Source organism: Hyalella azteca, unplaced genomic scaffold (assembly GCF_000764305.2).
Source record: "Hyalella azteca isolate HAZT.00-mixed unplaced genomic scaffold, Hazt_2.0.2 contig59, whole genome shotgun sequence".
NCBI classification, from domain to species: Eukaryota; Metazoa; Arthropoda; class Malacostraca; order Amphipoda; family Hyalellidae; genus Hyalella; species Hyalella azteca.
Window position 1 is genome coordinate 59815 of NW_025930421.1, and position 12840 is coordinate 72654.

At 37.2% G+C, this 12840-nt stretch overlaps 2 protein-coding genes across 3 annotated transcripts; one reads left to right on the forward strand and one right to left on the reverse strand.

Moving 5' to 3' along the window:
- Positions 1–80: 80 nt before the first annotated feature.
- On the reverse strand, positions 81–3448 carry LOC108668141 (DDRGK domain-containing protein 1). Of its 2 annotated transcripts, none has more exons than XM_018155296.2 (6): positions 3250–3448; positions 2847–2951; positions 2136–2437; positions 1713–1895; positions 1330–1435; positions 81–1050 (listed from the first exon to the last, which is right to left on the reverse strand). In XM_018155296.2, the coding sequence occupies exons 1-6, from the start codon at positions 3341–3343 to the stop codon at positions 884–886; spliced, it is 957 nt and encodes a 318-aa protein (XP_018010785.1). In that variant the 5' UTR covers positions 3344–3448; the 3' UTR covers positions 81–883. The 2 variants fall into 2 exon arrangements, with proteins under 2 accessions (XP_018010785.1, XP_018010784.1); XM_018155295.2 differs by having other exon boundaries at positions 2847–2960.
- Positions 3449–4830: 1382 nt separating this feature from the next.
- Positions 4831–11661, forward strand: LOC108668142 (transmembrane emp24 domain-containing protein eca). Its single transcript, XM_018155297.2, has 5 exons — positions 4831–5128; positions 9048–9163; positions 9486–9590; positions 9866–10012; positions 10256–11661. The coding sequence occupies exons 1-5, from the start codon at positions 4999–5001 to the stop codon at positions 10403–10405; spliced, it is 648 nt and encodes a 215-aa protein (XP_018010786.1). The 5' UTR covers positions 4831–4998; the 3' UTR covers positions 10406–11661.
- Positions 11662–12840: the final 1179 nt, after the last annotated feature.

Consider the following 12840-nt stretch of genomic DNA (forward strand, 5'->3'; position numbering starts at 1 on the left):
TATGTCGAACTACCATTTCAAACCCTACATGTCAAAATGATGAGTTATGATATGCAGTTGAAGGACAATAAAATTTAACATTATTTCCGTTTATATTCTGGTTAACAGTTATCTACCCCATATAAATAACAAACGATTTGCAACGGTTGAATGTTTCCTTCTCTTCGCGCCGTGCTTTGTTGGTGCATCTAATAACGCAATAAGTAATTTGAAATAAACATCTCAAGTATTTTATACAAAATAAACCATTTGGCGTCCTACTACAGAAAAAATAAACAGCATTAATGACTTGGTTATTACATGAGAGTTTGGCCACAAAACAACTGTTATTCATACGTTTAAATAAGCAGAGAAGGCCAGCCGATGCGTTAATCTGAGACTTTAATTAAAGTAATTTTCTGATGAAATAGTATCATCTCCTGGCATGGTTGGTGAGTGCATTAGATGGTATTTCAAGTTGAATCGAGAACATGAGATCCAAAATATGCCATCAACGAGTGCCAACAATTGCAAAAAAAAAACTATAAATTGCAAACTTAAAAGAACGCCTAAAGGGGCAGTTGCCAGTTGTCATCATTTTTCAAAAAATGGTACATTACAACTTGAACTCCGAAAAAAATCTTGGCAACGTTCTCGACATTATTGTCACGGAATACAGTATTTTATATTATGTTGCATCCAGAATCTTTAGTCTTTTCATCCACGATCTTTTTGCTCATTTAGATACGTTTAATCGAGAAAATACTTCAATATTTCAAAGGACACGTTTCGCCCACTATCTTTACCTCTCCAGCACCTTTAGTAAGCACGTTGTATGTACTCTCTGCACCCACGATCTTACTTCCAATTCCGATATTTTTTCTAAAGACAAGCCTTCAAAATTTTAACTAGCAGCGACGACAGGTTGGTCAGGTGACAAGCTGATGAGGGTTCCTGAAGCCTCTGCCAACTCGCTTAGGGTGACGCGCCCGCGCTGCCTGATGAACTTAGCGATGCCCTCCAGTTCATCCATGCTGATGTAGATGAATTTTCCTCGCTCGTCTAGGACGCCTGGTCAGCAGTAGAGGAACATCGAGTATTTCCATGTAAGAAAAGAATATGAAAAGATTTTTTTTGTGTAGAAGGTTCCAGGAAGTAGGCTGTTCTCAATTGCACTGTTACTGAAGGAACAGATATTTTTACCTAGGTTGAGCTCCTGTAAACTTTCATACCTAAGACATTATCTTCTTGTATCCAGTGAACCAATCTTTTTGACTCAAGATGTTAATATTTAAATCTTACTTATCCAAACATAGATAACGGGATTCTATTTTACCATAAAATACTGACCTGTTAAAGTGCCTTGAGACTGTAAATCTTGAACGCGGTTGATGACAGCCTGAGTCTTGAGACGAAATCTGGCCGCCAATTCCTCCAGCACCACAACTTTTTCTTGCTGCGAAACAGCTCCAATTATTTGAGGTAACAAATGGATTAGTCAGATATTGACTTTCACTATATTTAGTCTTAACAATATCAGATTATGATGACATGGCTCCAAAGAGCAATAATACATTAGAATCATGTGAACAGATTTTGAACTTAGTTGGAAAGAGCATTGATTTCTCTTCAATTTCTCATTTGAACCATTCCAACGCGAATATCCAATTGTTTATCACTGAAGATAAATAACATTAGAATGAAATTTTTTATACAACCTAGAGAAAACTTGCCTTTATGAATGTCACGAATTCATGCAACAAGTCTTCCTCGTTTTTGTCATCAACATTCTGATCAAAACCAGACTCTTCAATGGTGAAAGCAGCCTTCATTTTCTCATATTCTTCTTGTTCTTTGCGTTCTCGCTCTTCTTGCCTTCTCTTCTCTTCTTCAAGTCTTTTGGCCTCTTCAGCTGCCTAGAAAATAAAAATTTCACATGAGTGCATGTTTATATACATCCAAAATCAATAAATTTCCAGTTACAGCAATCATTTTAATATTCATTGCAAGGATAGGAATAAGCTATAAAATATCATGCAGTACCAAAAGTTACCAATTCTAAAATCATTGTAAAAATAAAAATTACAACTTCAAAATGTTGAAGACAATTACTATGGAAAACATGAACTAAAGTTAGAAGTAAATCATCAATGTACTTCTTCCTCTTTCTTCAGCTTCTCTTCTTCTTCTCGTTGTGCATCTTTGATTCTTTGTTCCTCTCTTTCCCTTTCTTCAGCTTCACGCTGGGCCTTTTTCTCAGCTTTTAGCTGAAGTTTTGCAGCCTTTTTCTTGCCAATCTTGCCACCTTTGTGGGCCATTACTGTGCCGGCCTCGTCGTCATCACCCTCCTCCTCATCGCTGCTGTGGTGCTGCACTGGCATTGCCGCTGCAGCCGCGGCCATGTGAGGTGGGGGGGTTGGTGGCTCCTCAACCTCTACTTCTCCCCTGCGCTCTGCCACTGAGATGGAAAACAAGAATTAGTGTGATTAAAATATTTGATGGAGCTAACATGAGGAGAGACACTGAAGGAAGTACATGAAATTTTAGCATATAATTTTTTTTTATTGTTTTAATATGAGGAGCAACACTTTGATAGTAAATAAAAAGTAAAGCAATTAAAATAAATTTGATGGGGATCCATCATGAGGAGAGAATAGGCAAAAATAAAAAATTTGTTGATATTCAATTGTGCCCCCCCCTCCAAAAAAAGTTAATATGAATGCAGAATGAGTGCAGTTGAATATAATCAGCTATGATGAATCTCAGCCAACCTAGCTTTTCTATTTTTAAGATAAACATTGTAAACTAAACACTAGGTACTCATTTAACCAACATAAAAATTTCACATTTCACTAAACTTGACTTACAGACAGCTTGCAGCCTGGCTCTTGTATTGCGCTGCTGTGCCCCTCTGTTGTTCCCAGCAGCTCTTCTTACAGTTGTCTCTGCATGCAGCTGTGTTTCTGCAGGCTCTACAGGACCTTTTTTAAAATAAATTACTCTGCTTTACTAATATTACGATTGTGTAACAATTACAAACAATATGATTAAAAGGGCCCAGGGTTACAGTAGTAATTTTCATACTTTTTTGTTTTTTTCAAACTATAAACATAGATAAATTTATGATGTAAAAATGCATTTTGAATTTTTATGACAAATATAATTTCAAAACTATAACCATTTCATCAGTTTCTAATATGATCATTCAACTCAGCAACTGAATAAATTATATTCTAGATTAAGAATGATTTCCAAAATTCCAATACATACCTTCTTTCAATTTTGTTTTTAGGTAAAAAATTACTCCTAAAATAATACTAATAATAGTAGCAATAATAGCATATGCAACAACTGGATCACTCATTTTGTACAAAGTTAAATAACTATTTGAATGGCTAATATGAACTTTTGAGAAAGAACACTGAGCTCAAAGCCTCAAGCCTCAAGGTGACCAATTCATGCTGAAAACCTGAAATTAATGTCATGAAATTAGTTTAAAAAAGGTAACAAAATAATTGCAATACATATTCACTGAGAAAAAAGTTTCAAACTGAGTTAAATTGAAGGTTAACATTCAATCAAATTCATATCTTAGACTTGCAGCCTTCAGTTCCATGCCAGCCTGACCAGTTGCAACTGCAACCTAGATTTTCTTCAAGACAACTAACAACTAACAAGGACTATACAGACACTGTGACACAGTATACTATTCCTATTACAATATACTCCAGTAACTTCACTATTACTATTTACTATACTGTCCACTCACAGAGTCAGTCACAGTCAGTCAGTCATGGCTGTCCATAATGATGGCAGCTGTCACTGCCTGTCAGTCAACAGTCTCACCAGTCACCACTCTGCACTACTGCTGTCAAAGCCATTATAATTCTTTCATCTTTGAAATATCCATATCATATTCTAATATCCATCCGATCAGCCCATTAAATTATTGATCACCCTTGCTCCAGTCCAGGCTCTTCTCAATGTCATTCATGAAATAGTCCATGATCGATGATCTCTAATACCCTATCCTCCTAGTTCCATTTCCTTCAACTAACATGAACACACGAATTCTCTTTTCAAATCCTATCATGATAGGTCCTAATCCCATCACCTAGCCTATTGACCCAATGCTGTGCTGCCTGTGCAATTGCACACTGTTTACCCGTCTTTAGCCATTTATCACTTCGTCTGTCATCGTCAATGACAATTGAGTGGCTGCCTGTGGTATAACAATAATGGTATTCCCTCATTTCGTTGACATGGTCATGTCACACTTGCCTCCTTGCGTATTATCAAGTTAACCATAAAGTTGCCATGGAAAGATCGGGTTCCTAAGGCCGGATCGCTCGTGAATAAAGTCACGAAAAGTTCAAGAATCAGCAACACTCCAACGGCAACAGGCGATGGGCCTATTTCTTCAATGTCGGGCCGACACTTCTCTTAACTAAACCTTATGTTTAAAAATCATTTGCCAAACATTCATTCTAAACGAATACACATTTTATCTAAATTCTGCTTTCATCCTTGCCTCCCTGAACTTGTTCATGCCTAATCTTCCTATAGGCTATATCTACCCTCAGTTCCTCAACGAGTGAGAATGAAGAGTATGTAAAATTTGTAAATCACAACATCGTCCAAGTCGCCCAGACTGCAGCAGCGCAACCAAAGCATTTTAAAATGCTCCAATTGAGTGCAATGCGGAAAAATTTGAACTTAGAATGAATTTTGATGTAAATCCTGCAAAAAAATGTAAAGAAATATTTTTGTTCCCAAATCTCAATTTGTAATGCGAGGACCTAGATATTTTACTATTCGATATTTAGGTATACATGATTATTACTATTTTCAGTTTCATGTTGACATGGAATTTGTGGTGAAGTCTTCAAGACATTCCACGTCGGTTGACAGGGAGCTCCTGAGGTGGCTAGTCTAAATATTTGTATATCTTGAGAAGGAAAACTAGTAATTCCTTTAAATTTGTATATTTCGGAGCAAACAATTTTGGTACCATTAAAAATGCGTTATTTATTCACGTATAGTTTATTTGTTCTATGGGGAATCACTGTTCATGGTCTATATTTCCACATCGGAGAAACTGAAAGGAAATGTTTCATAGAAGAGATACCCGATGAAACTATGGTTACAGGTGAGTGACTGAGTGAGTGTGAGTGATGACACTCATGACAGTTTATTTTGGAATTAATGCCTAAGGATGTGAATTTCGTACATACAACCCTGTTGCTTTTTCCTTCAATATTGAAAATTCATGTTTTTTCTCCTTAAGTTTTTGGTTTCCTTGGTGCTTTGTCATACCTACTCATATCAGTCATATTTTTTGTTAATAGGCTATGAACTAATAATGAAATCTTGCATAGGGTAAACGCGGTATATTCCGTCATTGTGGGTAATTCCGTCACCTCTCTAGTTTTTCCTTTATATTAAGCTTTGTTTTAGTTCCATGTGTTCATTGATGGTTGAAATGGTGACATCATACATTTGCGCGTTGAACCATAGTGGCAAAGCAGAGAGTTTTTTAGACTCTCCCTCAAGTTCATTTTTGAGTCCTATAGGTAGACCAGTAAAGTATCCTGGATACTAGTATTATCATGCTTAGGAAATTGGTTTAANATATGGTGACGTTTCGTTGTTGCTGGCGCGTAGTACGGTGTTTTGCGAGTCAAATAAAGCAAACAGAACTCGAGTAATGCATACGGTTATTTTTTATAATTTTTCATTTCTCGATGCGTCCTTAATGTGACGGAATATACCATTTACCCTACTCATATCAGTCATATTTTTTGTTAATAGGCTATGAACTAATAATGAAATCTTGCATATTTTGCTGTAACATGCCACTGTGCAAAAAGTGGGTGAATATTGCAGGATCTTTGCTTCTTTAGTGACGCACCAGCTGCAAAATTCACATCTTGAGAAGTTCTTGCCATTTGCCAACTTATTTGGATTGAAATTATTGCATTCTAGAATCTAGATATTTGACAGTCTTTGGCCAACTATTTGTTAAATACTAGTTGAAAATTTGAAAGATTGCAAGTGGCAGATGCAATGAAAATGAGTGAATAATGAGAACAATAATAATTCTAGAACTAAGCAATGGTTGCTCTAGGATGTAGGGTTTATTATAGCTTTGTTAAATTGTTGATAATGATACAAGCACAGCACCATCTTTTGGTGCTCTGGGCAACAGAATTGTGTGTTTTTGTGTATGCTGCCCAGACACAATTCTGAGCAAGACGAGCCTAACTCTGCTTTGCTGCTCTCTCAATAGATGGCACCACATGTCTGGCTGTCAGATATCTGATGCATTATATGTGTTGATTTATAAGTGTTGCAGTGCTTGGAGACTGGAGAGTAAGGGATATAATCATATACTATCAAAGTTGTTAGCAGCATTTTCTTATTAAAATTACCCATCTTGAAAATGGCTGGCGATGCTTTGGGCTATAAATCCATATATATTGGTGACGCTGCTTGCCCCTTCTGCCGTCTGCGCCCTGGATAACATGAAGCCTTGCACCAATTGACCTAATTAGCAATGAATCTAATAAATAATTTGCAATACACTCCTGCTGGCTGCTGCCCTGCAATCGTCTGAATTTTTATTGTCCTCTATATTTTTGGTATAGAATTCAGCTACCTTTCATTTCAAGCTTTAACTAGAAGTTTCCTACAACTTTTGGAACTGCAAGATTCTTGCTAGATTAATTCAAGATCTAACTATTAATAACAGTACACAATTGAGCTGCAAGATTCCTAATGTAGCTAAAATTTGTCACTTCAAAGCTCCTAAATTTCAGTAATAAGTTCAAGAATCCCATTAAATTTTTTAATTGGGGTTAAGACTTGTGGCGACATAGGCGCCTACCAGCCTGATCTCTGTCTGAAAAAGAAAGCAAAGCAGCAGACTCAGAGCTCTGCTAGACTAGGTTGCTGCCCCTGCACACTATGGATCAATGCAGTCTGTCTGTGTGAGCACACACTTGCTGTCGGTCTCACAGCCAAAAGCTGCTTGTATCTGGAGATGATCCTGTTGCAAGGTAGATATTCTGGAAAGGTACAAGTTTCCTATATATTTACATGCTTAAATTGCTCCCCATCATAGTAGATTCACCATGCCAGTCTGCAACAAAAATTGTGATAGATAAAAGAATACTAAAGGGCATTGAGCTGCAGAGATCTTGGCTCTTAAGACTGTGTTCAGGTTCCAAGGGACTCCAATGCTAGCCAATGCAGTGGTAAAGGCTGCTCTAGGACCTGCAAATCTAACACAGGCAAGCATGAAATGCAAGATGGTGTCATCCTGGTGACAAATAGAGCAGGTTGAGTCCTGTGCCATCCCAAAGCACAGGAAGCACCCCCAAAGGTGTGCACCAAGGCCTGCGTGGCCAAGGCGCAAACCGGCCACTGCACACTGCATTCTCCGACTGAGGCAGCTGTATTCAATGTGATCAATAGAGTTTTCAAGAATCTGTCGAAAATGGCCACTGTTAGTCTCCGCAACCTGGCTGCTCCAGTGTTCCTTCCATTGGGTGAGGAATGACTGTTTCAACCGGCACATTAACTCCTCAAAGCACAAAACAGAACAAAAAGATCTGTCAGCGCCGTGAGAAAGGTTAGCAACTCGGTCAGCAATCTCATTGCCTCTCACTCCACTGTGGCTCTTCACCCAGCAGAGGGAGACTGAAGTTAGACCTTTCTGTATAAGCAGCATGTGAATTCTAAAGACTATTGAAGCATAAGTGGGGCGCCGAGTGCTCCTGATGAGATACAAGGAGGATTTTGAGTCTGTAAATATAACCACTGGGTGGCTTTGCAGATCTCACGACTTGGGACTAATTCCAGTTCCTTGTAGATGGCAAACAACTCTGCTCCCATTATTGTATGGGTTAGTGAGAGTAGCCACCCTGTTGCCAGTGACAGTGAGGGAACATATACACCAGCTGAAACAGAGCTCCCTGCTGAGTGTGAACCATCTGTGTAGATCTGAACATGGTCAGGGTAAGTAAATTCTAGCCTATGCGCTAGTAGAGCAGAGGAAGAGCCAGGATGAAGAGACACAGAGAGCCCTGCTCCTGGGTCCAGACAAATGTTCCCACACAGAGAGATGTTTGGTGGGATAGGAGAGAAGGCAGGGGTGACCACTCTTTGTGGAAGTGAGAGTCTATGATCATTAAACAAAGATTGCGCCTGCACTGCAAATGGCTGTTGATTTATAGGATCCCATTCAATGGCCATTGCTATTACTGTTAGCTTTACCAGCTCAATTAGGGGCTTTAGGGCACTACTTGAATTTGTGAAATGCTTTCACATAATGGCCTATTTGCTGAGTTTGGCCCCTTTTCAGTCCTAATTAACTTGGTGTTTTGGGGTACTATACATTATACATACATATGAAAACAAATCAGACCTGAAGAATTCTAACAACAAATGCAGAACAGCAGGACTTGGGGTCAGGAGTGTATCATAAATAAGTTGCTTCTCTGTCAGTTAGCTCAAAATCAGTTTTAATTTGACAAACTTGTGCATGGAAAACCTGCTCTGAAATTTGTCTCAAAAGTATTGATGCTGTCTTGATTGTTTGGTTTTCAAAAAATTTTTAAGATAATTCATGTAGTGATTATTTTTTGGCTCTGTCTTTATGAATGTTGGGGAAAGTTTGAGTTACAGTTCATCAAAAAGATGTCTTGCACTCATGCATATATTAAATTTGAAGACCTGAACAATTTATCATTCCATTTACCTAAAATTATGGTTTATATTATGGCAGTGACCTAGCTTAGGTAATATTTACTATAACTTACTTACTTATACTAGGCATGTACTTATACTTGTACTACTATACTTACTTGTACTTATACTATGTACAAATATAATTGTCTTAAATTCCACTAAAGTGGAAACATTATGAAAAGAAAAATAACTATAGTAATTGGTACTAACAATATTTATTTATAAGCTAGAAATGACACCTATTAATGTAAAAACTTTTACTGTCCATGTGATGAAAATATTTGTATTTGTTGTTGTCACTCATGAAATACTTCCAGGCAACTACAAACTGCAGTTGTATGACCCCAGCACTGGTGGAACAATGGCCTCCTCAGCTGGTTTAGGAATGCACGTTGAAGTACATGATCCAGATGACAAGATGGTTTTGTCTAGAGTGAGTACTTCTACATTAATTTGATCTTGATTTCAATTATTGTTAATTATTAAAAAAAATTGTCATTGAAGTATCTTTTTTATTTACTCTCACCTTGAATTAAAAGTCTGTCAGTGATACTTTTCTTTCTGTAAATTAATTGTACAGGCTAAAAAAACAGAGGTTAAATACATCTCATACCTTACATGATGTAATCTGTGATACCTTTCTGCCTAGTATAGTTAAAAATGATCTCATTTTCATAAATAAAAAAGTATTTTTGTTGTTATCCTGTTGAGTTGTTCTTCAGTGCATTGATAATACTATAATGTTTTGATGGCAGATGTACAGCAGTGAAGGCAGGTTCACATTCACATCACACTCTCCAGGTGAACATGTCATTTGTCTCTACTCTAACTCAACCAAGTGGTTTTCTAGATCACAGCTGGTAAGTTAATGCTGTCATGTGTCAGATGTTTTCAATTATTTGAATTTGAGATATTTTTATTTATTTATTGCACCTATTTTTAATCTTCTCTTATGTGCCTCTGATATTCTCAGAAGTCAGTTGATAAAGTCTTTAATTTGTGATTGATTGATATATGCATGATCTGTTATGGAAATTTAATTGGTGCATTTTACTACAATTAATTTGTGTGTTAATTTCATACAAATTTACTCTTATTTGACATAAAATGTTTGTAACCTCTTTGCTGTGTGCAGCGCGTGCATTTCGACATCCAGGTGGGAGAGCATGCCATTGATTACGCCAATGTTGCTCAAAAAGAGAAGCTCACAGAGCTTCAGTTGCGTGTCAGGCAGTTGCTCGATCAAGTAGAACAGATCACCAAAGAACAAAATTATCAGAGGGTGAGTTTGGTGGATTCAATTGTTTAGGAAAAATGAGCTCTGTGGAATTGGTTGCAGTTTTTATTAATTTATAATGACAATATTTTCCTTCTTCCTTCCTTGGGATGATTTCTGAACATGGAATAAGTTTATCTTGAAGGATCACTTGTTACACTTTTGAACTATTTTAGTTTTTTTTTTGTATCGTAAAGAAGCGTTGGGTAGCTGACAAATTTTACATGATTTTTCCCCTACTTTCTGCAGTACCGTGAGGAACGCTTCCGCATGACGTCTGAGAGCACCAACCAGCGCGTGCTGTGGTGGAGTATTGGTCAGGTCGCCATCTTGGTCATCATGGGCTTCTGGCAGATGAGGCATCTCAAGAGCTTCTTTGAAGCCAAAAAACTTGTCTAAATGACCTCACTCGATTAATTTCAAGTTAAAAATGCCGGATATGGCTAATCAGCAGTCTAACAGGTCTTTTTAGAGCCGGTTTGACAAACTGCATCGCTGAAGTATATGTTGATAGTCAGTCAACATAACATGCGGTGATGTCTTGTTGACAACACAACTTATCACCGCATTTTTTGCAACCTATGTAGACAACCACTTTTTCTCTTCCATCTTTAGTATTGTAGACAATAAGACGATTTAGTGTGATTTTCATTTGCTATATTTTGATAATTTTCAAGCTGTAAATGGTGTTGAACCATATTAGCAAAATTTTTTCGTGAACTTCAAGGCAGCAATTCGGTGCGTGATGTTCACGATTTTTATTGTTCTTTAGCGTGCTTCATGTGTGATGATATCGCTGCTTTTGGCGTTTTTATTAATTTTTTGTCAATATAATTTATGGAGTGTATTTATCGATCTCAATTAAAGCAAAATTTTACCAACATTTGCAGTAAAGTCACGTACTTGATTAGAGTGTGAACATCTCTTATTAACTTGGCCACTGGGACAGCTCTGTGCTTCCTGGAGGTCAGAACGACTTGCGACTTTAACAAGCTTATGCAATTGTAATTTTTTGTGAGTTATAGTTCCCCGGGTATACGTATGCAATATTATACATTTGAAATTGTTACCCTACCAATCTGTGCATGTGAATAAATTCCAACTAACTTGGTAACCTGTTAGGATAGTCAAAGCATCAACTTAGTGACGTCTGCTAAAACTCTATGAATTTGGTGTTTCTTAATATTCTTTATCAACTTCGGAATACGTTCGCGCGGCATAAACCAATAATAAAATTAGGTTTAGGGTTTGATCATGTTTATTTAACTACAATGAAATGGAATAGAATAAAACATGATTCAGAATTGTCCAATTTCATAAGCATCCGCATGACGGCAAGATTGTAGCCTGCCCTGCTTAAATTTTTTTCATCACTATTTTTTTTTACAGCGTAAAGATGTGTTTTTAGATCTGTATAAATTGAACCTGATCAAACGTCCACGCTTGATATTCCTGACTAGTGTATCGAGCTTATGTAACGCACGATCGTAGAATAGCAAGGTTTTAAGTTAGGAGCACCTGCTATTTTCGAAATGCATGGCCGGATTTTAAAGGCGTTAACATAATTTCAGTGGTACCTTTCCAACACGGGTTCGAAAATTTTGGTGTAGTGGCCGTTTAGAGGTTTTTCAATATTAAACTGTGCTCAAGTGTCACACTTCATTGCATCCTCAAATTGAAAGAAAATTCAAATTCATTCGAGCCCACAAGTTAAGATTTCGTTCACTTCTTCAATCATCCCGTTTAAAAGAGCATTTGTAGGAGATCGAGAGTTCGAGACAAAGTGAATGCAAACAATTTTAAGGGAAGCAATTGGAGTTTCCACGTCGTACCCAAGATGTCGCTCATGAATGTATGTAACGAATTGGCTATTCAATTATCGGGGACAAAAACAAGGTATGATTACATAAGTTTTATGAGACAAAGCCAAGACCACTAAGAACGCAAGAAAATCATCAACTTCATTTGTTACATGCAATTTCACTGAGCTCCAGAATTAGAATTCTCTCTTCCCTGCTCAAGTTAACTTTTACAATATTATTCGCTTTTATTCATTTTGATCTCAACATGGTTGCACTAGCTTAAAATTTTGGTTCTGTGAGTAATATTGAACGAACACATTTAACGATTTCATTCCTAACTACACAATAATTTATAGAATAAATACTGCTATTATTTGAAGATAGACTAGATGTAAGTATTCATTAATTGCAATCACTTGACCATAACACAACATCAATTATGATCAACACTTAAGCAATGGAGGTCTTAATGTGGGCTAACAACTTTCAGTTTATATCACGCACGACTATCTAAGGTTCTACGCAAGTCAATAAATAAATGGAACCAAAATGAAAGTGCATTAGAATTATTTCAAGGATTCTGTATCTACTATGGTACTATGCACGTACTCCGAGATGAGAATTTTGGCCAACTCAAAAACATCACTGATAGGATGTTCTGCTTTTCTACCAACTATCTTCAATGATCACGGCACGGACTAAAGAAATTTTGCTTCCTTCAAGACGATTATCGAACCTTTAACTCAACAAAAAGTACTATAACAGAGAATACATGTTTATAGACTCATTCCGTCTATCTCCTACACATCGTCAGTGAATCCAATAACTTTCGAATGCGCTTAAACCAAATTCTCCTCTTTAACGACATCAACCAACAGAAATGATATACTACAGAGAAAAGATCTAATCAGTCACGCTTATTGGCCACAAATATGCGCCTCGTAGGCATTTTACTCGACAAAGATAACCCTCATGGTATTGGTAGAGCCCGCGCCCTTCTTCCATCCGGTGACGACCACGACGGGATCGCCG

What these genes read in the sequence shown, in the direction of transcription:
- LOC108668141 (XM_018155295.2), bottom strand. Translation starts at nt 3,343, where the DNA reads ATGAGTGATCCAGTTGTTGCATATGCTATTATTGCTACTATTATTAGT. An exon ending in AATTCGTGACATTCATAAAG is followed by an intron (nt 1,436 to 1,712) that starts GCAAGTTTTCTC and finishes GCTGTTTCGCAG; the next exon opens with CAAGAAAAAGTTGTGGTGCT. An exon ending in GTCTCAAGGCACTTTAACAG is followed by an intron (nt 1,051 to 1,329) that starts GTCAGTATTTTA and finishes ACTGCTGACCAG; the next exon opens with GCGTCCTAGACGAGCGAGGA.
- LOC108668142 (XM_018155297.2), top strand. Translation starts at nt 4,999, where the DNA reads ATGCGTTATTTATTCACGTATAGTTTATTTGTTCTATGGGGAATCACT. An exon ending in CGATGAAACTATGGTTACAG is followed by an intron (nt 5,129 to 9,047) that starts GTGAGTGACTGA and finishes AAATACTTCCAG; the next exon opens with GCAACTACAAACTGCAGTTG. An exon ending in GGTTTTCTAGATCACAGCTG is followed by an intron (nt 9,591 to 9,865) that starts GTAAGTTAATGC and finishes TGCTGTGTGCAG; the next exon opens with CGCGTGCATTTCGACATCCA.